Source organism: Balearica regulorum, chromosome 9 (genome assembly GCF_011004875.1).
Source record: "Balearica regulorum gibbericeps isolate bBalReg1 chromosome 9, bBalReg1.pri, whole genome shotgun sequence".
Lineage (NCBI taxonomy): Eukaryota > Metazoa > Chordata > Aves > Gruiformes > Gruidae > Balearica > Balearica regulorum.
This window is the reverse complement of record NC_046192.1, coordinates 23,544,845-23,568,186: the sequence shown is the minus strand read 5'-3', so window position 1 is coordinate 23,568,186 and position 23,342 is coordinate 23,544,845. Positions and strand designations below refer to the sequence as shown.

Here is a 23,342-nt window from a genome sequence, read left to right as displayed (position 1 = left end):
GAGTCACAGAGGTACAACTGTCATTAGGAATTTTCATCTGCTGGGTGACCAACCATCTTTCATTTGTCCTGGTCCCTCAGATTCAGGATCAAAGGACAGAGGCATAATCATCTCTTTCCATGAGATGGAAATCTGTTAGAGAAACAGATTTAATATAGCCTGGCTCTAGCAATGCAACCTGTGTGTGACTGGGTACGGAGTGCTGCTCTGTCCAGGGTCTAGGTGGGTATCACGTAGACCTCTCCATGCCACCCTTCACTGTCCTGTGATGGGGCCCAATCAGGCTTGGCAAGTTCAGTCAGGGAAAGGGTTAACCAGTTTAAGTTCATTATGATATTTTAAAGATCCCTACTGTAAACAAAAGCTGGTGTTTAACTATTTCCCAGCACAAAGTCAAGAGGATTTCTTGGTGCTTCTTCCACGACTCCAGGCAGTTGGAAGCTCCAGGCACAGAGCTGGATGCAGTGGTGTTTGCTGGACACGGCTCTTCCCACGCAACTGTGGGCCCATGCAAGGAAGCCTCTGCATCATGTTGGAAGGACTGGGCTGAGGACACACGACCCTGTCCTCAGGTATCTCTGCAAAGCAAAGACCTTGTGTCGGTCCCTGGGCTGCGGTAGTGAACAGATGGCAGGGACGCAAGAACTGTCTCAGTAGACGATGAAGCATCTTTTGGCATCTGTGCTTGCTTTTAGGCAGCAGCCAGCACAGAACGGCACACAGGCGATGGGTCTCTGCTGGCGAGGTGGCAAACAGAGCTGGTGTGACCTGATTGTGGCTGTGTGGCCTTTTTCAAGGTACTTAATTAGTCTGCCAAACACAACAACAAAACTCGTGCGTGTTATTCTGGCTGCGTATTTGAGGTGAGTGAACTGCCGGGATGCAGTCGGACCTGGACCAGCCTCTCCGGGTCACAGTTCTTCCCTTGCCTCCTCTTTGTCCCCCAGGAGCTGCCTTGGGAAGACTCCTGTGTCTGCTGGGTGCTTACAGTTTTAGGAAAAATATTCATTTCCAATCAGTGAGATACACTGCCCAGAGAAATAGATATGGGAGGAAACTTTCCTGACTTATGTAAACATTTCACCAAAATTGAAGAGTTTCCAAAGAATGTTTTGATTTTGGTTAATCAACCAAGAATAATCTGTAAACAATTCCACCCAACTCTTGGTCCTGGAGATCCATTCTTTGCTCCTGGGCTGTTCTAATGCACCTTCCCATAAATGCAATACTTTTGGGCAGCTACTTCAGCAAATGAGTTGAAGCATCCCTTCAGCTTATTCACAGTAAGTGTTTTGCTCAGATGTAGACTACGAGTTTCCAACTTCACTTGGGATCTAGCTTTACCATATCTCAGCTCTTCCATGTGATTCTGGTTTGTAAAGACTTGGCATAAAGTAACTGTGGTTCTGCCTGTGTCAGTCTGGACTATCACCATTAATAGACCAACATCTCGTGATGTGGATGCTAACTCGCATCCTTGCTCTGCTTCTCACGCCTATTGTTTTCGTTCAGTCATTATTTTCAGCATCTGCAATGAATCAAAGTGTGATCTCATTAATAGGGTCATTAATAGCATTTTAGATTCACTATTTGGGCTGCAAGGTATTGTAAATAATACTTAGATGGTGAAATCAATGCACTTCCCTGGAAACAGGAGCAAAGGAGGAATCTGAAAGTACAAGTGGATGTGCATACACATACCAACATGTTCATTCTTGAAGTTAGTTGAGAAAAATACCCAGGCAAATGTAAAATTGGTTATGGAAAATACATGCAGCTGAAAAAGAATATTGCGCACATCTGGAATACTGTGCACCAGCCGGGCATCTCTTTTCTATAATCCTGCATTCACGTGAGAACTTCTAATTACTAAACTCAAACTTCAAATTACTTGCAAGGCAGTGTTACAGAACCTAAAATAGCCCTGCTGCATGCAACCCTGCGGGACGCCTGCCTTGAGAGCTGTACGCACCCCCGGCCATGGTTCCACACCACGTGGGCGCTGAAAGAGCTGCAATAACATCTAAAACTCGTAGAGCTGATATTGCTAAATGACCAAGAAGAGCCTTCAGCGGTTACTTAGGTCAGGGTGGGTTGGCACAGCCTTGCAAGCTTCTTTCCTTGCGTGCCCACGTGCCTTGGTTTTAATCCAAGCACTCACTGCAAGCATCAGATCAGAGTTTTCCCCAGACGGACATTTGCCCAGCATTCATCGTACCGCTCCTTGCTGCAAGACCTGGATCTTTTCCCTGGCTTTTCATTTTCTTCTTAAGAGTCTAGAGTGATCAGTCAGTCATGAGTGATCGTTAAACCCTGGGCAGGCAGCTGGCCCGGCGGTGCCACGCTGGTTTGCTAGCCGAGGACCTTGTGTCTCTGCTCTGACTCGCTGGTGTGGTGGGGTGGATCTGAGCACAGAAGCACATGTCGCCGTGGTGCTTTATGTAGAGACTCTCCAATAAGACGTGAGCTTTATTATTATAGTTTATTTGTAGGCCAGCTCTTGTTAAAATGAAAAAGGGTTTCCAAATTATCATCAAATTCCAAATATCTGCATCAATCAATCAGTCAATCAATCCATTTTGGGATGTTTTGTCCACCGTCTGAGTTGCAATTGCAGGTGAACACGCTGTGGGAAACCGGGGCATGTTTCTGTGTTCATTGGCAAGACATTGTCACACCCGTGCACTTTCCAGCTGACACTTAGGATCAGAAAAAGGAGAGAAATTTTCATTTAGGTCAATCAAGCTCTGGGTTTTTTTAGTACCGATCTACCGAATCTGTCCGTTACCTGAGAATAACCAATTTAATTGTAATTACTGCCGGCCGGTGCAGGGAGTTCTCTGGCTCATGTGCTGTTATTACAAATGACATTTTATTGCTGGCCAAACCTCTGCTCTTTGTGGTTTCATTTTGCTGGGCTGATTTCGGATCATTCCTGCGCATTTCAAGCTCATCCTGTGCTTTTGGTAGATTTGATGGCAGAACGTGAGAGCAACTGTCGTGGTCAGTGTCTCATCTCCATCAGGTACAGGTGAGACAATATTTTGGTGCAGCAGAATAGCAACATGAGCGAGGACAAGATATCCTGGATTTCAGAGTCTGGTGGAGCCAAACCTGGACCATCAGCCCATGGCTGCTGCTTGCCCATCCAGGCTGGAGCTGGGTGATTTGGGTCATCTACTGCCTGCAGTGGGGCATCCTGGGCAGGACACGGCTGCAGCTATCTGGGGCAAAATGGGATCTTCTCCCTGTGCAGCTGAGATGGAGTTTGCTGCTGCATTTTACATTTTGGAAGCGAGCTCTCCCGTTATCGCACCCTGACATGAGCAATGGATCAAATACGTTGTCACACCCCAGGGAAGTTTTATGAAAAATGAGTGCAGCGTTGCTTTTAACCTCTACTTCCAAGTTCAGATAAACACTTGTGCAGTGAATTTCAAATTAAAAGATAAACCACAGAGCTGTCCCAAATATCAGGGTAAATAATGGATTAATGGTCTTTGTTGCCTCGTATGGATTGCCCATTGCAACTTTCCAAGTGCATTGCTTCGATATTATTCACTTAAGCATTTCAGCAACTAACTCTTGCTCTGTGGGTTGTTTGTGACCAGTTCACCATCAGCTTGCTCGATTCGCAGCCCCGCCACCCCTTCCCCTGGCTTGCAGCAAGGCATTTTCCTGCAAACCAGCACGGCTTTCAAGCGCTGTGTTTTAAACCTTGGTGGCTCAGGAGCTGTCTGGTAAGGAGAAGAGCAATGGGTAAACTGAGGGGACCTTAACTGCATCCCACGGTCACTCATCCCTCCTGTCCGATCCTAGTCTAAGCTCAGCACCTATGCTGCAAACACTGCATCTTCCCTCTTTCCCCGGGGCAGAGGAATGGCAAGCAACAGCAGAAACTTCTCGACTAGCAAGCAGAGCTCTCCCCAGAGGTTTTTTTTTCATACAGCAGCAAAATGCCCTTTCTACACCGGGTCCCAGCAATCCCACCCTGGCAAAGAGCATCCCAGCTGCCCACCCCTCCCAGGGCACCCCTGCTCATGGCATTGCTTTGTAAGGAGCTTCAGAGAAACCCCGCCAAACGTGCTGGAACAAAAGCCGGGGGTTTTGCCCAGTTTCTGATTTCATGGGCTTTATTGATTTCTTGATCACTGGACTGATGTTAGAAACAGGCTCCTGCTAAAGGTGAGCAGAAAAGTTGCAGCTTTATATCACAATCTCTGCAGTTTGTTCTCCCAACAGATAAATCTGCACCTGCAAAAACATTGGTCGCTTTGTGCCTCTTTATTGTGTTTGGGGGGAGAGGAAAAGAGCCCTCCTGAGCTTTCCAGGGTGAGTTTGAAGGTCAGAAGTCAGTGAGAAAAAGCAGATTTCCTCTGCCTGCCAACCTCCAAGTGCATACGGCTCGTCCCAGAGCCACGGTGTGGTGCTCGGGATTGCCACCAAATAGGCGGTTACGCTTCTATGGCCACAGCGTGTAATCACGGAGATACCCTGACGGTGTTTGGAGCTGTGCGGTGGCCCAGTGCTCATTGCAAGCTCCAACGTGGTGCAGTGCTGTCTGCACCCTGCCGCCATCATCGCTCTCCTCTGAGAGGCACTTGCCCTGGGGATTATACATATAGATATACACTATATGTATAATATTTACACATAATCTACATATCTATGTATTTTTATATGTTATCTATATACTATATAGAATATGTTTTATTATTAGAAATAATAGCTATTTTACATAATCATTATATAAAATATATATATATGGTTTTGAGATGGCTGTGCCATGGTCACGTTCACTCCCTGTGCCTGGCCCTGGGCTCTGCACATGCACTTGGGCTCAGATCGATCCTGTGCAAAAATTAATTAAGGGCTTTTTCCTCCAAAGAATCAAGTGGACTGTGGTGGGGGGGGGTGTGTGTGTTGGACAAATCGACCCATTTTGTGCCTGAATTGGGGGCACTTATTTTAGTTCCCCTTTAATGGATGGATGTGCTTTTGGCCATGGAGCAGAGGGATGCAGTTGGAGCCGGCAGTGCTCAGGCAGATAACCCTCCTCCCTGGTCATCCCTCCTTCCCCCAGGAAGCCAGCGCTGATCTCGGCTTCAGAACATGCCTGCTTTATTTGGCTCCATCTTCTGCTGGGTTCACAGATATGCTGCTTTTGTATAACTGCAAGCCTGGCAATAACTGGTGTTTGGAGAAATAAGTGAAGAAATTTATGGTAGGAAAGGAATCTAGCAAGGGTCATTGAACACACAGACACCAGCTCTGGCTTGGAATGTCCCTAACCGTGAGCTGCTGCAATCTAGGGGGTATGGCTGGTGCTGCCTCCTATTCCTGACCCCCGCTGGAGGGAGGGCACTGGGGTCCAGGACCTTCGGTTGGACCTAGTACAGCTTCTTCCATGTATTTAGCTTAAAAGTTCAGCCCTTGGCATCACGCAGTTTCCTGAGACTTCCACTTCAAAAGCAGATTAATTTCTAACTCTCCTGCCAAGAAGTGTTGGGTAATACTACTTCTTAAACTGCAGAAGAGGAAAAAAATAATTCATTATTCAACCTCATGATTTTTAAGCCAATACCAGAAATTTTGGTGCCCTTCTGTGTTTCTTGTCCACTTTGCTGCTGCAGCGCTGCTAGCAAAAACCTCTCGGCACGGAGCTCTAACCTGTCAGCGGGGTCTGGAAGGCCTGAAAGCAAATACTGGGGCAATTTAAATTTAATAGCAATGCTAGCATAGTGAGAGAGCTTCTGTGTTTGGTTTTCATTAGTATTTTTCAGCTCTGATATAGTTTCTCATGGAAACAGCTGTCACCTCCAGAGGGTTAATGCTCCCTGTGACGGTCTGCAGCAGCGTCCCTGGTCCTGTGTTCCTGAGGCTGTCTAGAGAAAAGAAGACTTGATCCCTGCTTCCAGTGCATACTCATCTCCCCCAAAACTTGCAAGGGGAGGAAAACACGGGGCCCTGGAGTGTGCGGCGGGTGCTGCGCAGCCAGGAGCGATGGCAGGACCCTCCTGCTTTGGGCTTCGCGCTGGTCACCCTGGCTGAGCCGTCCCTTGCTGCCCACCCGCAGTTGCTGCCAGCCCCGTGCCGTGTCCCACCGCAGCCGGGTGCCATGGGGAGGGTCTTTACCCTCCCCCCCCCCCCCCCCGGGGGGTCTCAGCATCCCAGGCTGGGGCAGGAGAAAGAGCCCTGAAACGGCTGCTGGGGAGAAGCATTGAAGCTTTACAGCTCCCACCCTGCTGTGGCAGCAAAAACTACCCCTATTGCACGGCCGTTATATCTTCAGCAGTGTAAATATTTTCTAAACGAGCTGCAAGGAAGAGCATTGATGAATGCAGTTTTGCTGGAAAGTTACCGAGTTGGGATAGGGATGGCTGAACACCCCTTTATCTGTCCTGGCCAAGGAGCGGGGGGCAGCTGGGGGCTCCCCCGCCAGAGCTGATGGCAGCACTCAGAAGCATCTCGCTCTTTTGCATGAAACCAAAGCATTTCAGTTATTTACTTTTATTATTCAGTGCCATCTTTCTTCTCCCTGCCCCATGAGCCAGTGATTAAGGAGATGCTGACGCCTTTGTTGGCTTTGGCACCTGGAGGTTGGGCTCAGAACATCCCATCAGCGTGAGGGGAACATCAGTGCCACTGTGTGGGCAATGGGCTGCTGAAAAAAAGCCCAATATGTCCCACATTCCCATGTAAAATCCCTACCAAACCCCTAACCTGATGGCAAAATCATTATAACAAAACTGAGACTTAAATCACGCTCAATATTTGCTGTTGTGGGGATGGGGGTCTTTGAACTGTCTTGCCAAGTTAAACTAGGTAATAAAAAAAGATCTGTTAATAGACTATTAAAGCGTTTCTCTCTTAATTGCTCGTTTAAATCCAGCATGGATGGACAGCAATGGAAAAATCTTTCCCAGCTGGTGGCTCTTTGTTACTCTGAGAGTTTATTAGTCCCCAGAGCAAAGGGATTCAGGTGCAAGAAGCTGCTAAGGGCAAACACCCCCCACGCCTCAGCCATGAGGGATTTATAGGCTCCTGCCTGAAGGGTGTTCAGGGAACGGTTTAGCCGCTTGGCCCCGTTATCCCTGGGCCGCTCCTCCCACCTACGGTTTGTGCTCTGCAACAGCATTTGACTCAAGCAGCAGCTTTAGCGAGAACTGGGGCTCAAACAGCAGCCGCGGTGCCAAGGCAAGCCTGAAAGTGCCTTTCTGCCAGCATCCTGCCAAAAGTGTCCGTGCCACAGGAACGGAGATATTCCTGTGTCCGTGGGACAGCTGGGCAGAGATCCGGAGGCTAGCAGCAGGATGTGCTGGTGGATTGAGGTGCTGAAAGGGGATGGTGCTTACACAAGTCCCAGCTGAGCCCTGCAGCCCCCTGCAGCCCCCAGGGCTGGTGCCCACACCGTGCCCCCCGGGTTACCCCGCCAGGACGCCTGGGGCAGCCCCAGCTCCCTGCCTGGAAGACCTGTCACCGCAGGCAGTGACGCGCTGCGGGCTGAACTGCTCCCCAGCCGGGGGGGTGCACATCTGCTCCAGCTGTGTGACATCTCCTTCTTCCACGTCTTCAGCCTTGGGGCCTTTCTACAACGTGTCCTGGGGAGCTTCCTCGGTGCCTCTGACTTACTCCTTGCTTGTCCTTTGGCAACGCTGTATTGAGTTATGGCTTCTGTGCCTATGAATCTATTGCTCGGAGCGTGGTCCTTGTGACAGGCATCAGCAGGAACAAAGGCTTAACCTGCTAAAGGGAATCACAGCCCCTTGCTCATGGGATTGGGATCATGCCAGGTCACTTCACCTGACATAGCGATTAAAGTTCATAGGACAAAGGCTCTACTTTCAATATCAAACATATCCATATAAAATAAACCATATTTTATTGCCCTAAGTGGGAAGCATGGGCTGTGAGCATTAATAACGATAGTGGGAAGGTGCAAAAGGTCTCCAAAGGCAATGGATGCCCACCTTGCTGCCCACCTTCCTGCTGCCATGGGGTGCAGGGCACCATCCCAGGGCAGCGACAGGAAAACCACTCGTTCCTGTGCGGTCCGAGCACTTTTCAAACTGGTATTTGTGTGCTGCTGCAAGGGCTGATGGGCAGGGGCAATGGGGCTGCTCAGGGAACCGGGGCACCGGGACAGGGTGAGGTGGAAACCCAATGGGGCATCACGACACGGGCAGGACAAGGAGGCATTCCATCCCTTCTGATCTGCCCAGAAGTCTTCATTTTGGTTTTGTATTTAAAAAGAAAGAAGAAACAACATTTTTCCTAATTTTTGTCTTTATTTGGTGTAATCAGATCACTCCCACCACTGAAGCTCATTTCCTGCGGTTGGGTACATTGAAGCTATTATTGAGTATTTATTTTTCCACGGGCCTCTCTGTTTCTAATTACTTTGTGCTAATGTTATGTGAGCATGTTGAGTCTGCGCCTCCTTTAATACCTACCACATGCTGGGTCTATTGTGTACAGTTAGTACCCCACCACATTTTTCAGATATTTCCTGCTATTATTTACCTCTTTATTTCTGCTCTTACTATTTTTGAGTATATGATAAAGCTGTTTTCTGATGGGGCTATAAGCCAGAAGGGCAAGTGGACAGAAAGCACACGAATACACAAGGCCATTTAGATATAACTTTTACTAGTGGTGCTTACTATTGGTGAAATCCTGTGGGTTTTGTTGGGTTTTTTTTTTTAATGGAAGTCAGCGAGAGTTTTGCTGCAGTAGAGGTAACAGAGACTGACAGTGCAGAAATATAATCTCTCTGTATGCTCACACATAAATAGCCTATATGTGGTGCTGCTACTGCCACTCTGGCATCAGCCATGTAGCTCTTGCACTTACAAATCTCTGATTCTGATTCTATTTCTTTTTTTTTAAATTTGCCAGACATTGAAATTTTCCACGTGTGGGAGGTCTCTCATAAACTGATTTTATTTGGAAGAGTGCAGCAAAAACACATTTTGAGAAATGAAGGGCAGAAACATTAATTGAAAAATGAATAGGGGAGAATATATATATAAAAAATGTATCTCTCTCTATATAATTTTGGCTATATTAAAGTCTTGTAAGAGTTATGATGCCATTGCCCTCCTGAGCAATGCCCTAGCCCAGGGCACAGTGGTGCTCCTGAACCACTCACTCCTGCTGGATCTCGTGCTTATCCCTCCTGGGAATCCTAAAGCGCCCTGAGCATCGTCTGAGACCTGAGCACGTGGGGACCGAACTCGGCAGCAGCACTGCTCACCTGAGAAGTTCTCTCGCTCAGGGTGCATTATTTTTCCCAGCAGCTTCATCACCTGGCTGACGCAGGAGCGTGCATCTCCGCAGCTCCAAGGAGAGCCCGTCCCTCCCTCGAGCGGGGCTTTTCTGGGCTCTTGTCCAGCACTATATACGGAAAATTCCAATAGTCAATCTGTTTTCAAGCTGTTTCTGATTAAGTTTCAAAACAAAGATAAACGAAACTGGTTATTTTACAGCAGATTCTAGTTGGAAAAAACCATTTGGCATGCCCGGTCCCCCAGTGCAGGTACCTGGCAGCTCCTGGCACACCAGAGCTGCCATCCCAATGAGTTAGACCCCGTCGAGTATCAGGCAAACACCGACCTGTGGCTTTTAAAAAAGCTTGCTTTGATTCTAATCTGAATAATTTGTATTAATTACCTTACATGAACAATAACAGGCTGTTTCCTGCCTGCCACGTGCATTACACCTGGCCTCTTCAGCTGTGAAATACATGAAACTATAAAAGAATCACGGTTTTCCCCAAGCTTTGTCTGAGGTTGGCTTCTCGTCTGCATACTCCAGGTATTTTTCCTCCATAAACTTTGTCAAGAATCATTCCGTAAACACTCCATTTAAATTGAACCCCCTTTCTTTGTGGTTTCTATGCCTACCACACATATATGCACTTTGACAGATTCCGCCAACCCCATACAGCTCCAAACTGCACGGGGAGCTGCAGCAGCCCACGGGCTCTGGAGGGCAGAGCGGGACGGGCGGCTCTGGGTACAGCCAGCACGGCAGCGCAGGGATGAAAGAAAAAGGTCTGGCTGCTATCTAAAGAGGAAGGAAAATTTTCCTAAATGTATTAAGCACTCTAGAGCTGCACTTATTATTGTTATCAGAAACTTTGTATTTTACTTTTTCAAAGTTCGCCATGTTTTCAAGCATTGGGGAAAGGAATTCCTAGACTCCACGCTCGCTGCAGTGAAGCTCAGTGATACAACTCACCCAGCACTCCGGCAGTTCTCCTCCAAACCCAGGTACGCAACAAGCTGCTTTGCTCGAAATCCCAGGCCTTGTTTTCCTCTCTTTTGACTAATGACAACCTGTATCTGTCAGGCTGTACAGCTACACACATAGCTGCCCACTTGCCTTAGAAGGAACGGTAACAAGGCAGCACAATCCCGTTAGCTCTGATGGTGTTTGTGCTTGTTCCATTTAATCAGAACAGTTTTGTTGTGTCAGTCTGAAGGATGTACAGTCTGAAGGATGTACATAAAAGCGCAACTCTGAAAACACAGGTGGGGACGTACTTTGAAACACAACTGTCAGTCGTCGCCCTTCTTTGCTTCACTTTGTGCAGCAAACAGACCAGAGGTTTCAAGTATTTGCAGCTTTACGTTGAAAACCAATGTTGCTTGTTCAACACAGGATTGACTACCAATACTGTAACTGCTTTTTAAAAGCATTAGCAATATTTTGGATTTCCAGAAAAGGAAGAACCTAGCCACCTTTAATTGCACTTTTTTTGCTTTAATAGCACTCCAGCATTACTCAGTGCCCTGGGCCAGGGGGCAGGACTTCAGATGGTTTATTTCCACAGAAGCATACAAAGCTCAACATACCTGAGCTAGGAAATAATCCTCAGCCTTGCAGTCAGCTACACACACTGCTCCCTGCCTTTTGCTACCTCTGAAACAGCAAAATGAAACAAATCAACAAGGCAGAGATGACACAAGTAGCTGTTGTTCCACTGCTGCTTTCTCTCATCTCCCTGGGCCACACTTCAGCTGCTCAAAAACATTGAAAAATGACAAATGAGACCCCAAGGCTGCCGACAACATTCACCTCCCCCTCTGTGCTTTTCATTTAGATTTAGGTAGCACGAGTGGGTGGCATGTGACTGCTAATGCATTGCTTTGTGCTTTGGCAACTCTCTAAATAGTCTGTCTCAGAGATCTGCCAGCAAAAACAACGCTGAAATAATAATTAAAAAATCATCAGGAAATTAAACAATTTAGTAGGCACACTTCAGCCTAATTTGTTCAAGCACAAAGTTCAGTATCCCAGCCTACACGCATGCCTGTTTTATGATACTAAACAAATATGGCATTACTAATTCCAGAGTGAAATTACCTAAAACTCCATTTCTGGCTTTAAGTGTTTAAAACCCCACTTGACACGGCAGTTCCAAAAGAGGTACCTGCCTTCTAACAGCCTTTGAGTAAGTTCACCATTGCACTGGAACCCAAGAGCAGATATTCCAATTAATCACACATGGAGGAGTGCAGCACCAGCTTGAAAGAATACGGTACTGAAGTGCCTAAGCATGCAATAGTGACTGCAGCTAGAGCCCCACAAATAGCGCTTTTTTGTAGTGAAAACTAAACGAATTTCTCTTCATATTAGACGAGCAACAGAACTAGCTTTCTAGGATCTGCAGTGATGCGTGTTTCAATGAAGAATCAGCCATTTGTGCTAGGTTTAAAGGAATAACCATAAAATACATCATCATAAAAGTGGAAATTCTGTATGAATGTAATGGAATTTGGTGTCTGTCAGCATTAAAGCACATCTCACTGCTTCCTTTGCTGTTTGAGCCAGATGCCAGCAATGAGACTCGTCTCTACCTCTTTATTTGTAATCTAATATAAACCTGGCTAACAAATCTTTGTTACTCTCCAGTTTGACTTGCAGTTATACATAGGAAGACTACAACCCATTAATGATTTAGATAAATCACACAGAAACAAAATCTCTTATTTTAAAATATGTAAACCTGTTTTTTAACTAATTAAAAGTAAACATTTATTAAATATTAAATATTATATTATATAAGCTCCACATAAATTAGCAGAAGGAGCTGGTACTTTTAGTCACAAACAGCTTAGCATTATTTGTAAAAATGTAATTAAAGAATGATGCAATTGTCCTACATATGTACTGGGCGAAGGGCTCGGTTCTTTTCCACTTGGACGGAAGGAAAACTGCAAATCAAATGACTCCTCGTGCTGGTTTTTAATTAGAATTTAAGAAAAAGGCTAGAAAATTAACCATGCTCCGTCAAACAGAGTACAAAATCTTTATTCACCAATAAGTTAAGTGTTCTTATAAATAGATGTTCTAGTCTTTTGTACGCTGTACTGAGTGTAAAGCTAAGCTTCAACTATTCCTCAGACTCTGATCCTTCTTCATCTTGACTGATTTGGAAGTAGCGTAGTTCGTACGTCTCCTTGTCAGATGCGACGACACGAAGCCAGTCACGCAGGTTGTTCTTCTTGAGGTACTTCTTTGTGAGGTATTTTAGGTACCTTAAAAACAGTAACCATACATTAGAACTTTCTCATTTAACAACCCTTACTGCTGCCTGCACTTCACCCAAGACACGGCTCTAGCAGGGCAACACCACACCAATTATATCCAGAAATAAAAAAATCATCATATATCAGTCTATTTTCATTCCAGATACGTAAGAATTTATTATTTGATGCTTTTTGACTACAGAGCACAATGCCAGTAACTCAAAAGCATTGAACAGTGGTTGCAATATGTATTGGTGCATCTGTATCACCAACACGAAGGCAGGATGCAGAGGAGGAATCATACCTCCAACCAGCGCACTCATCTGTTGCATGCCCTGACATGCTATGCCGTTTAAGGCTTCGTTTGACGTAAGGGGTTCTTTTGCCACAACACGTATTGCATATGCATACATTTTAATACAACCAATTAAGGAAAAAAAAGAGTCACCCATGAATTCAGTATGGCTTTTAAAGGCATCTCTTTCCTTGATGCACTTCCAACAATCTATATAAAGCATCTCTATATTACTATGCTTATGCTAGAAGGAGCGTTACTTTGTAACCAAGTCCCGTGTTTTAAACAACAGTTTTTTTAATATCTAACATTACAAATTTGTTTGAATTACAAGTCAGAGCTAACACCTTCTCTGTACGTATCAGAAGTGCGTCACGTTCGTCATACCACTGTTCAAAATCCACTATCACAAGTGCAACAAAAGAAAAACCTATGCCAACCTTTTAGAAAATTGCTTCTCTGATGTCACTGTGATCTTGTTCTTCAGGCGTTCAATGTGAACGGTGTTGCCCAAGTTTCCAGTTTTTCCATTGACCTTAACCTTCTCCTTTAGGAACTGTTCCTGTTTCAACATGAAAGAAATAGAACACTAGGGAATGGCACCCTAGGTATGAACTAGGGAAGGGACCCTAGCCATATAGCGATATTAAAAATCACCATTTACTTATGTCCTGATAACAAGTATTTGCAATGCAGCCAGATTTTACAGTGTGTAATTAAAAAAAATCATCCCCGTGCTAAGACAGGACTCAATTTAAAATAGTTCTATTTATGGATAGGTATGAACCATCTTCTAAATATCTAAATGCTTATAAATATCTAAAGGGCGGGTGTCAAGAGGATGGGGCCAGGCTCTTTTCAGTGGTCCCCAGCGACAGGACAAGGGGCAACGGGCACAAACTGGAACACAGGAAGTTCCATCTCAACATGAGGAAAAACTACTTCACTGTGAGGGTGACCGAGCAGTGGGACAGGCATCCCAGAGAGGTTGCGGAGCCTCCTTCTCTGGAGAGATTCACAACCGGCCTGGACGTGATCCTGTGCAACCTGCTCTGGGTGATCCTGCTCTAGCAGGGGGCTGGACTAGATGATCTCCAGAGGTCCCTTCCAAGACCTGCTGTTCTGTGATCTTGTCTATAAAAGACATATAAACTCAAGAAACTTTTCAAAAGTGCTGATGAAGAACAGCTGCTGATTTTACTAGTTTAAAATGTAGCTTTTCAGTTGTAATTCACTTGTCGTACTGTACTAAGGCTATTATTCTACTATGCACCAGAAATATAAGCAAAATGACGACTTACAAAATTCCCAGAATCAAAAATTCCATCTTCCACGGGATGGGTCAAGTCAAGGCAAAACTTCCAGGTAGACTTTTTAGATTTTCTGTCCTTTTGCTAAAACACAAAAACCACCCCCAGCATTAACAAGAACACCCCACGCCCGAAAAACATTTATCAGAGCGAAGGCCGAGCGCGGCAGATGATGCCCCCCGCGGCGGCGGTCGCCGGTCCAGGCCGACACCTCCCGGAGAGCGAAGCTCACCGCAACCAGCTCGGCCAGGCCCCGGCCGGCCGCCGCCCACTCGAGGCCCTCTCGGGGAGAAGCCCACTCGTCCCCGGCAGCGGGAAGGCCGCCACCTCCCCCGGCTGCCGCCTCGCCACGGCCCTCACCGCGGCCGGGACGCGCCCCCCCCCGCCGCCAGAGCACCGTCCGTCCGTCCGTCCGTCCCTCGGCGGGGCGGCGCGGCCCGCGGCCCCCCGCGCACTCACCGGCGGCATGCTGCCGGCCCGCCGCTCCAGCAGAAAGAGTGACGCGCTGCGCACGCCACGCTTTTATACCCCGGCCGGTGACGTCATCACGCAAGCGCGCGGGGTGGGGCAGCGCGCCTGCGCGGCCCGGGGCACGCTGGGAGGGCGGAGGCGGTCCCGCCTTTTTCCCCGCGGCACGCGTCGTTAGCATTAACGAGTCACCCTCCATTTATTTTCCGATTTTTATTTCTGTCGGACAGGAACGCAAGCGTTTCTCTTGCTCTCGTACAAGTGGCGGGCCGCGCCGCTCGAGCGGTGAAGCGTTTCTCCTCCGGGAGGCGGGGGGGGCGCTGGCTGAGGGCAGGGACCGAGGGCCGCCATGGAGAACGGGGCCCTCACGGAGCCCAAGGCGGAGCTGGAGCGTTGTGGAGCCGCCTTAAAGCCTCTCCCGCGGTCCCTGTGATCCTAATCAGCACCCCCCCCTCCCCACAGCACTGACAGCTTTATTATTTCTAGAGCAAAACACGCATTTACATCCTTCCCCCGCTCGCTTGCATGGCGTTGAAAACAATACAGCTTCCAAAACAGGCGTTTGAACCACGAGGACTGCCGTTCCCCGTTCGCACGATTTACAGGGTTTGCATTTTGCTATGGTCAGTAAAACAAGTCATCGCCACCATTCCTCTTTCCCTCGCGCTTCGAAAGCCGCGCCGAACAAGTTACGCTTACAATATACAGCAGAGGACAACTGAGAATAGGGGTTTTCTGCGATACAGCGATACATAGCAAACATTCCGGTTTTAAGTTCACAAACCAAGTTACTCTCAGGTGCCGAATACCGTAGGGCCAGGCTGCAGATGCTGGAGAGACTTCCGATGCTCTGGGCGTGCTGAACTGCCGTAGGCTCCACCACACTCCCACCGCAACGCCTCCAGGATCTACGCCTTCGTTAACGTTCTCCGTGTAAGAGAGATACTCAAAATATCCTTAACAAGGTCTTATTTTTTTTTTCTCCTGAAGTTTAGTTCTACTGTAACAAACTACATTCTAGATTATTCAACCAAAAAAAGTGGGATTTACTGAATTTTGAATTCTGTGAGACTGACCTGCAGTAACCATAAGAGTTTGAACTGTTAACAGATTTGACTTCTGTACAGATTATGTAAAATTACCTGTATTGTGAAACTACAGACTGTGCACCATTTCTGGTACGTTGTGGATTAGAAAAACCTGCAAGAGGCTTGAAAGCAGTTACGTTAGAACAATGAAATTCAGCTAACTTCTTAAAAAAAAAACAGCCCTGAGAACATGGCTCAACTAGCAAGAGCCTAGTTGAAAAACCACCATTATAAGCAAAAAATTAGAAGGATCTATTGAAATCTTAAAGTATTATTTGCCAACATTTGAGGCAGGAAACACTGCAGTCATTCCAATTCTGTAAAGTAGTAAGAGAAACTCAATTAATTGGAGCCATAAAAAAAATGCATTATTTGGAGTGAAAATACTTTTCTTCACCTCCTAGTTTTCACAGCCTTCACTCTAAGCAATTGCCATCAGGTATTAGTTTAGTTCTCAGTTTTGACACAATTTAAGTGTTAAGACAGTACTACGGAACAAGTACGTTGGTAAGACTTGTTTTAAAATAAAGCTATGAAAGGAGAATTTCCCTAAGCATTTCGTTAGGGATCTTAAAAATACGCATCTATATGGACTATTGATTACAAACAAAGTTTGTTGCAAACAATTCTGACAGTAAACTGAAACATCTTACTTTGAAAAAAAATGCCTCAAATACATGTTCTAATTTAGAAGCAACTTTTAACCTTACTAAAACTTGGAGATTATGCTTAACTCATGCTTATGTACTACCTATGGGAAACTTCATGCATGACAAGCCAATGCTCTGCACTTCCATGTGTTCGAAGTGCTTCACAAAAGACAACTAAGTATATAAGAAAAACCTATAATGAAGTACTTAATTGTTTAAATCTTGCAGAACTGAAGGTTGCGACAGAAGGACATCCATATGTCCCAAAGAGGGCTCTTCCAGCAACCCAGAGGACACAAAACCTCTATCTTTAGATTGCTGTAGTACCTGAAAACTCCAGTTGGACCAGTAGCCCACTTGTAGAAACAGGACAAAAGCCAGCCCTCATCCCAGAGAGCTTACAGTCTAAGTAAACGCTTAGATCGTGGGCCAGTAGCATCAAATACCTGTCTTCCAACAAGGTTTTAAAGGACAGACAGGCACCTGAAAGTAGACTAAAGCACTACCAGAACAAGCACAAATCCAGCTCTTGCCGTTTTCAAGAATATTAAAAGTATTCATAATGCACCAATAGTATTAGAACTTGCATTAGTTTGACATAGCAACCTATGACTTCCCGTCTGACATCACACAGCTCAGCTTGCTGTCAAGACCATCATTGATGGTTTCACAGTCACCTCCAAAGCCAACAAAACCTGTCTTCCAGGTACTAGTTCGATGAGGAGGCAGAAAGGAACGTAGTGCAGACTAGCTTGAACTATTCGGCACGCGCTTCAAAACTGTTCTGAATGCATTTCAATCTCTTGCATCTACAGCTTTTTTTTTTTAAAGCAGTTTTGCCATTTCAGTCAAGGTGCTATTTTTAGAGTTCACCTGCAACGTGTTGTGCTAGGCAAGAGCATGTGGCAGTATCCTACTTCTGCCAGGTGTCCCAGGTAACTGTGCTTTATTACCAGAGTGTATTTATTGCTGTCTTTACCTTCACTGTACTGCACACCCTGTCACGAGAAGGCTATGGAAAATGCATGGGTTTGCCATCTACGTTAGACCTCCCAAGATTTGCAAAGCCCTGCCACAGTACGTACAAGGGCAGTCCAGGACAGTTGCCATGAGTCCTTTGGGGATTAGAGAGTACATACTATTAAGCTGAAAACGTTTTAAGCAGTTAACAGCAGCGTGAAGTCTGACTCTGGCTGCCAAAAGAGTGTGAATTGTGCAGCGTGCTGCCCAGGGCAGCGTGCTGCGCGTTTACAAGTTGTCCTCCGTTAGCCAACAGCCACTGAAGCTTAAGGCAAGTTCATTAAACAATTTAGCAACTGTGAAGATAGGTCTGAGCCATGGGCTAAGGAAGTTTCCCCACTCATGAAGAGTCACCAAGTCTTAGAATTCAAGTTGAACGCCTTAAACAGGAGTAGGCTAGTTATCCTTCCACAACTAGTTCTATGAAGCCTTGTGTTTGCCTGTTAAGCTACTAAATAGTCAGAGGCATGCATGCGCGTTTCAGTGACTCAGAACTCCCTTGGAGAGGAGCTAGCTTTCATAGCTATGTAGCAATTTATTTACTTTTATAGTTAAGCCATGGTTGTTCAGTATTGTCTGTCAAGTCTATATTTTGAAAATACAATAGCTTTATTTTTTTAAAAAGAATCACATGCATTTAGTTTAGGCTCAATGCTACAGTTTGTCCCACTTTTTGAAAAACGTGTGGTCTCTGTGCTACAAAAATACGGTCTGAACCTGAAGATTAAAACCTAAAGCTGGAAGCACTGCAACAGATTCCCATGGAGTTTGTCACCCTTTTATAGTTTAAGATAAATACAATAAAGGAAAGCAATTGAACTGCATTTTTCTATTTTATTTTTCAAGTCTGACAAAGGCCTCGAGTGAAAGTCTATAGCTTTAACATCCATTCTCACCTTTGTGCCCCCTTGACCTATCTATGTCTTATCTACCCAATATTCCAACTGCCCGCCTAAACCACAGGTAGGCTTTGACACCATTTTATCATTACTATAAGCCAACAAGTTGGCGAAGAAGAATACAGAGGTAATACAGTTAAGTTGCACATGGCCGCTGGGGCTTGGTCAAGCCAGCTGGCATTTTTGATCACTTGAGTTTCTTGGTCTAAAAGTTGTGATTGGCACCTACAGTTCTGCAAGAGTCCCAATCCACAAAATACTTAAGTTTTAGAGAAAAAAAAAACAAAAAACAAAGAAGCTACTTTTATTGTCAGTTCTACCTAAACATGTCAAGAAAAATACTATTTGTGCTCTAGGTCACTTTATAATCCTAGATACCTACCAGCTTATCTAAAAGCCCCTGAATACTGTTATTTTGTCTGTTCATACAGACAAACACTGTTTTGCTCAAGCAAATAAAAATATATCCACTAGTAACACCTGATTGGTTTCTTAGATCCATAGCTGAAACCCACAGGAATGTTAAAACAGTTACAATTAAGGAATTAAAATCTCAGTGATTTTGAAAACTGCCAGTTAGCCTGCAACACTAATCCAGAATCCAGCACTGCTTTTTAACAATTCAAAAAAGAAATGAGGTTGCTTGTGAAGGCCAGAGCTTTGGTGACAATAAGAACCAAATTTATAGATCTGTGGTTTGTCCAGACCTGAGCAGTTGCCTGAGCCTGGCGATCCTCTTTATTTGCAAGGCTTTATGGCTACAGCACATTCTTCATTCATTGCACTTATGACAGATATCTGGAAGAGAAGACAAGACAGGTGAGCTCCAACCCATGCCAGTGGGAGCGCTCCTAGACGTTACAGACATTCACATTTTAATATCTATCCCATCCCTCTTGAGAAAAGAAAAGGAAGCTGAAGCTGGTCAGTCCTTAGAAGAATTTCCACAATATCTGCCCATCCCACTGATTTGCTCTTCTGCAGCCTTCTCTTTGCCCTATCACCTTGGCCGGCAGCTTGAGGTTCATACAACAGAGGAAGACGAACAAGCTCCTGCAATAGAGCCAAACTAGCACCCGGTGCGGCCCAGCATAGACAACAGTCTGCAGAGCTACTTGCAGACAGGTTTGCTAACATAGCAGATTAGACTGCTCAGGCTGCACTGCAAAGCTCTACACTTGGCCCTGGTTAAGAAAGCCTGGATGCTCCAATCCACACTGTGCGGACAGCACTGTTAGGCATACTTACCTGCACGTCTTCATTGGCATTGAATTTCACTTCTATTTCTTTGCCAAGATCCCCTTCTGGCAACTTTAGATCCTCACGAACTTCACCACTTTCTGTCAGCAGGGAGAGATACCCATCCTGAATACCTATCAGCTGTGAAGAGAAATTCACTTTTAGCAAGTTTAACATCAGCAGTCACTAGAAGGCAGCAGCTGAAGATAAGCAGAAGGCACAGTGAACTCTACCTATTAGATTAATTCTTTAGTACTGTGTTTGTAACAGGTAAGAATGTAATTTAAGTCAATTTTTAACAAGTTAAGAGGGCTGAGAGTCAGGGGAACTGTAGCAAAAGCCAGTCTGCTATCAAGAACTGCCAGAACCCTGCTGGTTATTTACTAGTATGTAGGGCACTGCAAAACCCATCCTTGTGATTTAGAAAATGTACTCCTTCCAGATCACTGGTTCAGCTTTTTACACCTGTGAATTAGAAACAGTAACTGCAGTGGTGTTCCTTGAATGGCACTGCTTTTATAAAGTGTGCAAACTACACAACAGTTGAACTGTACGCTTCTGTACCTTCACTTATACAATGAGATCCTATCATTTACATTAAAAGATAACAAATAAATTAAGGAACATCCACCAAGCTCTGGACCAATTTTAGAATGCTGTTTTCAGCCTAAACATAAGCCTGAGCTAAGGGGAACAGCTGTTTTGACAGAGCAGGTTAGGGAACTTGGAACACATAACAGTAAACCCAAAAGGGAGCCCTAACAAGTCTGACAAACAGCAAGAGTTTCAGTACAGTAAGGACCCAAGAACACGAGAGAAAGATCACCAAGATAACATTAAGAATCTCTTGGAAGGCCTGAGGCCTAAGGCAGGCTAGTCACACTTTATTTAAACAGCATCAGCTGTCTGGAAGAGTTGCTAACACTCTGAACTTTGGTTCTGTGAAGCAACTGCAGCTTTCCAACTGATGTGGATGTATCGGTTCCTGACTAGAACTACTCCCAAGACAATGGGAAGACAGCTGACATGTTACAACTCAGAACCTGCAGTGTGCTGCTTTTAAGCGCTCACTATCCCTATCACAGGAGGTACTGCAGAAGTTACAGAAGCTGCCAAGTTCCCTCCATACATATATTTCAGAGCAGAGCTCAGGAGGACCAAAATTACTCGAGATCAGCTAAGGCCAGCTTCCACACAAGGAGCAGAAAGCACTGCAGCAAGTTAGAATTGGCACTAGATGCAGTTTAAGGCTGTCTTGTTGAATCATCTACCCTATGTAAGGGTGAAATGATAAACTACAATATATGCTTTATTCAAAAAAGTGACCTTACAACATGAGCTGGAATAAATGCTGTTCTGAGTTATGTTTATTACCTGTCTTTTCTAAAGATTGCTACCGTACATGAAGTTGTTAATGCAGCAAGGAGCTCTCCATCAGCGAGCTCTGACAATTTTAACAATTCAGTAAATGCTACAAGTTCAGTAATGTCACGTCTAGACAGGCAAGTTCCATTAATTCTGAGGCAAGTTTTGGGATGAAGAGAGTTTACGTGTGGTATGAGGAGTATAAAGCCTCTTAAAGTGTGAGAGGATACAGTGACTATTAACTCACCTGGTAATCATTCCTCTTGATATTTGGAACATCCATGTTATGAGTTGATGGGCAAATATCTTCATATTTTTTACCAGTGAAAATATCAATACCAACCAAGTGGACCTACAAGAGAAATAACATCAGTTACTGTTGGTCCCAGAGAAGCAAGATGCCATTGCCATCAGTATTGTTGGTTCCACGCAGTTTTCTAGGAGATCACAGGTAACACCAGATCCTGCCTAGACCCTTTGCTTGCAGTACAAAAGCAGCCCAAGCATCAAGAGAGAGCCTCTCACACCCTTTCACAGCACACTATAGAAACGACATGAGAACAAAGATCAGCCACTGTTATCTTCCATAGCCTTCTGTAGTTTTACAGCAACAAGCTAGAGCTCAGAGAACGTGGCTGTTAAGAGAATGTTTACTTCAAGTTCTAGCTGTTCTGAGAAACACAACGGTGTCAGTGACAAAGTGAAGGTTAGGAAGAAAAGGAGGTGGTAACACACAGAGATTAGAGCAGCTCCCACCTCCCTTTGTGCTAGCAGCAGCTGTCCACTACAGCCAGCACTTGAATTACCAGTTCATAGCCTGCTCTTCTCAGGTCCTTTCACTCTCACAACCATTTCAGTATTTAAGAAAACAACCCATAAAAAAAAAGCAAGGGGAGGGAGAAAGGAAAAAACCACTGGCAAGGGCTTGATATACTCTAGCTTTGACAAACCCTAAATACTTTACCAACCTGCATGTATCATACATCGATCACTACAACTCTAACGAGTCCATGCTTGTAACAGATCTGTGTCTAAACTCTAACATACCCACCATGAAGTGTTGCTGAATGAATAAAGGGGGAATCTAGCGGTCCAAGCTCCGGACAGCTACATCGGCCAGCTGCTTAGGCAGCAGGACTGCAGTCTCAGACAGCAGCCTAAGAACATCCCTGCTGGGACGCTGGAGGGAGAAGGTACTCCTCACTCAGTGCTGAAAAGAAGTAGCGAGGCGAGCCGGCAAAACAGGGCCAGCGCAGGCCCACAGAGGTAAGGGTGGTCTGCTGAGCTCCCCGGGTTACGTAACAGAACACGGGCGCTTCTAGTGAGCGCTGCACTAGTGAACGTCTGCTAGCACGGGCAGACACAAGTGCTTTGGTGGGTAGCGACAGCGCGATCCAACCACGCCCTGGTGATTTCATCAGCCCCCCTTCCAGAACTTACTCTACCCCCACTACAGAAACAGGTTTTATCACTAGCGGCATTAAAGCTTTTTAACAACTTAGGAGGGAAAAAAAAACCCCAACCGACAAACCAACCCAACCCCTTGCCCTCAATCCCTCCCCCTTTCGTATTACTGGAACCCCCTGAGCTAACTCTGGGCTGAAGCGACACACCAGACATCGCTGGGAGAAAAGCAAAGGCAGGACCCGGAACACTCTGCCAAATGAAACGCTACCCCCTTCCCTCTCGGCCAGCACGCAGCCAGACCGCGGTGCCGCCCGGCGGGCCCGGAGCCGCAGGAGCGCACACTGCGGGCGGTGCGACACGCCGGGGCTTGCAGAGCCCGCCCGGGGCCGCTCACCTTGGCGTGGCCGTGCTTGCCCGTCTTGGAGGTGGACATCTCCACGATCTTGCAGGGGCGCCCCTTGAGCACCACGAAGCCGTTCTTCCGCAGCGCCGAGCACTGCATGGGGTAGGTGAAGGAGGCGCCGGCATCGCCCGTGGTGAAGTCGAGCTCGTCGGCCATGGCGCTGGGGGGGGGGGGGGGGGTCGGGGGTGGGGGGGGGTTGGCGGCAGGGGCTGCAACGCAAACGAGAGCGTCGGCTCGGAGCCCCGGCGGCGGGAAGGGCCGGCAGACCCAACCGCCTCCCCCCCCCCCCCCGGCGAGGGCGGCGCGATGGCGGCGCCCCGGGGTGCGGAGGGCGGCCCGCGCCCGCCTCGCTCCGCCACACGTGCCCGGCGGGCAGGGAGCGCCGCGCGCCTCGCCACGTGCCGAGGCCCCCCCAGCCTCCCGCCCCCACCGGTGGCGACGCCCGTCCCCGGGCTTTGCCTCGCCCCCGCTTCCCCGTCCCCTCAGCGCCGCGGCCCAACCGCCCGCAGCCCCGGCCGCTGTCCCCGAGCGCCGCCGCGGCCCCTCTTACCTTGCGAGGACGGTCGGGGATGCCGGGCGGGGCGGGGGCACGGCGCCGCGCACACGCGCCCGACCACTGCGGCGGGCGGCGGGAAGGGGCGGCGGGCGGCGGGGAGCGCGCA

At 46.8% G+C, this 23,342-nt stretch overlaps 2 protein-coding genes across 2 annotated transcripts; both read right to left on the bottom strand.

Annotated features, from left to right (window-relative positions):
- Window positions 1-12,233: 12,233 nt before the first annotated feature.
- Window positions 12,234-14,659, bottom strand: RPL22L1 (ribosomal protein L22 like 1). Its single transcript, XM_075761569.1, has 4 exons — window positions 14,601-14,659; window positions 14,133-14,225; window positions 13,272-13,393; window positions 12,234-12,545 (listed from the first exon to the last, which is right to left on the bottom strand). The coding sequence occupies exons 1-4, from the start codon at window positions 14,607-14,609 to the stop codon at window positions 12,401-12,403; spliced, it is 369 nt and encodes a 122-aa protein (XP_075617684.1). The 5' UTR covers window positions 14,610-14,659; the 3' UTR covers window positions 12,234-12,400.
- Window positions 14,660-14,807: 148 nt separating this feature from the next.
- On the bottom strand, window positions 14,808-23,342 carry EIF5A2 (eukaryotic translation initiation factor 5A2). The gene is made up of 5 exons (XM_075761567.1): window positions 23,231-23,342; window positions 22,672-22,889; window positions 21,118-21,222; window positions 19,515-19,646; window positions 14,808-19,064 (listed from the first exon to the last, which is right to left on the bottom strand). The coding sequence occupies exons 2-5, from the start codon at window positions 22,834-22,836 to the stop codon at window positions 19,005-19,007; spliced, it is 462 nt and encodes a 153-aa protein (XP_075617682.1). The 5' UTR covers window positions 22,837-22,889; window positions 23,231-23,342; the 3' UTR covers window positions 14,808-19,004.

Excerpts from the sequence above, each read along its gene's own strand:
- RPL22L1 (XM_075761569.1), bottom strand. Across the intron at positions 13,394-14,132 it reads TTTTTGATTCTGGGAATTTT|GAACAGTTCCTAAAGGAGAA; the intron begins GTAAGTCGTCAT and ends ATGTTGAAACAG. Across the intron at positions 12,546-13,271 it reads GAGAAGCAATTTTCTAAAAG|GTACCTAAAATACCTCACAA; the intron begins GTTGGCATAGGT and ends ACTGTTTTTAAG.
- EIF5A2 (XM_075761567.1), bottom strand. The coding sequence starts at position 22,836 with ATGGCCGACGAGCTCGACTTCACCACGGGCGATGCCGGCGCCTCCTTC. Across the intron at positions 21,223-22,671 it reads GCAAGCACGGCCACGCCAAG|GTCCACTTGGTTGGTATTGA; the intron begins GTGAGCGGCCCC and ends TTTCTCTTGTAG. Across the intron at positions 19,647-21,117 it reads TCAAGAGGAATGATTACCAG|CTGATAGGTATTCAGGATGG; the intron begins GTGAGTTAATAG and ends TTCTCTTCACAG.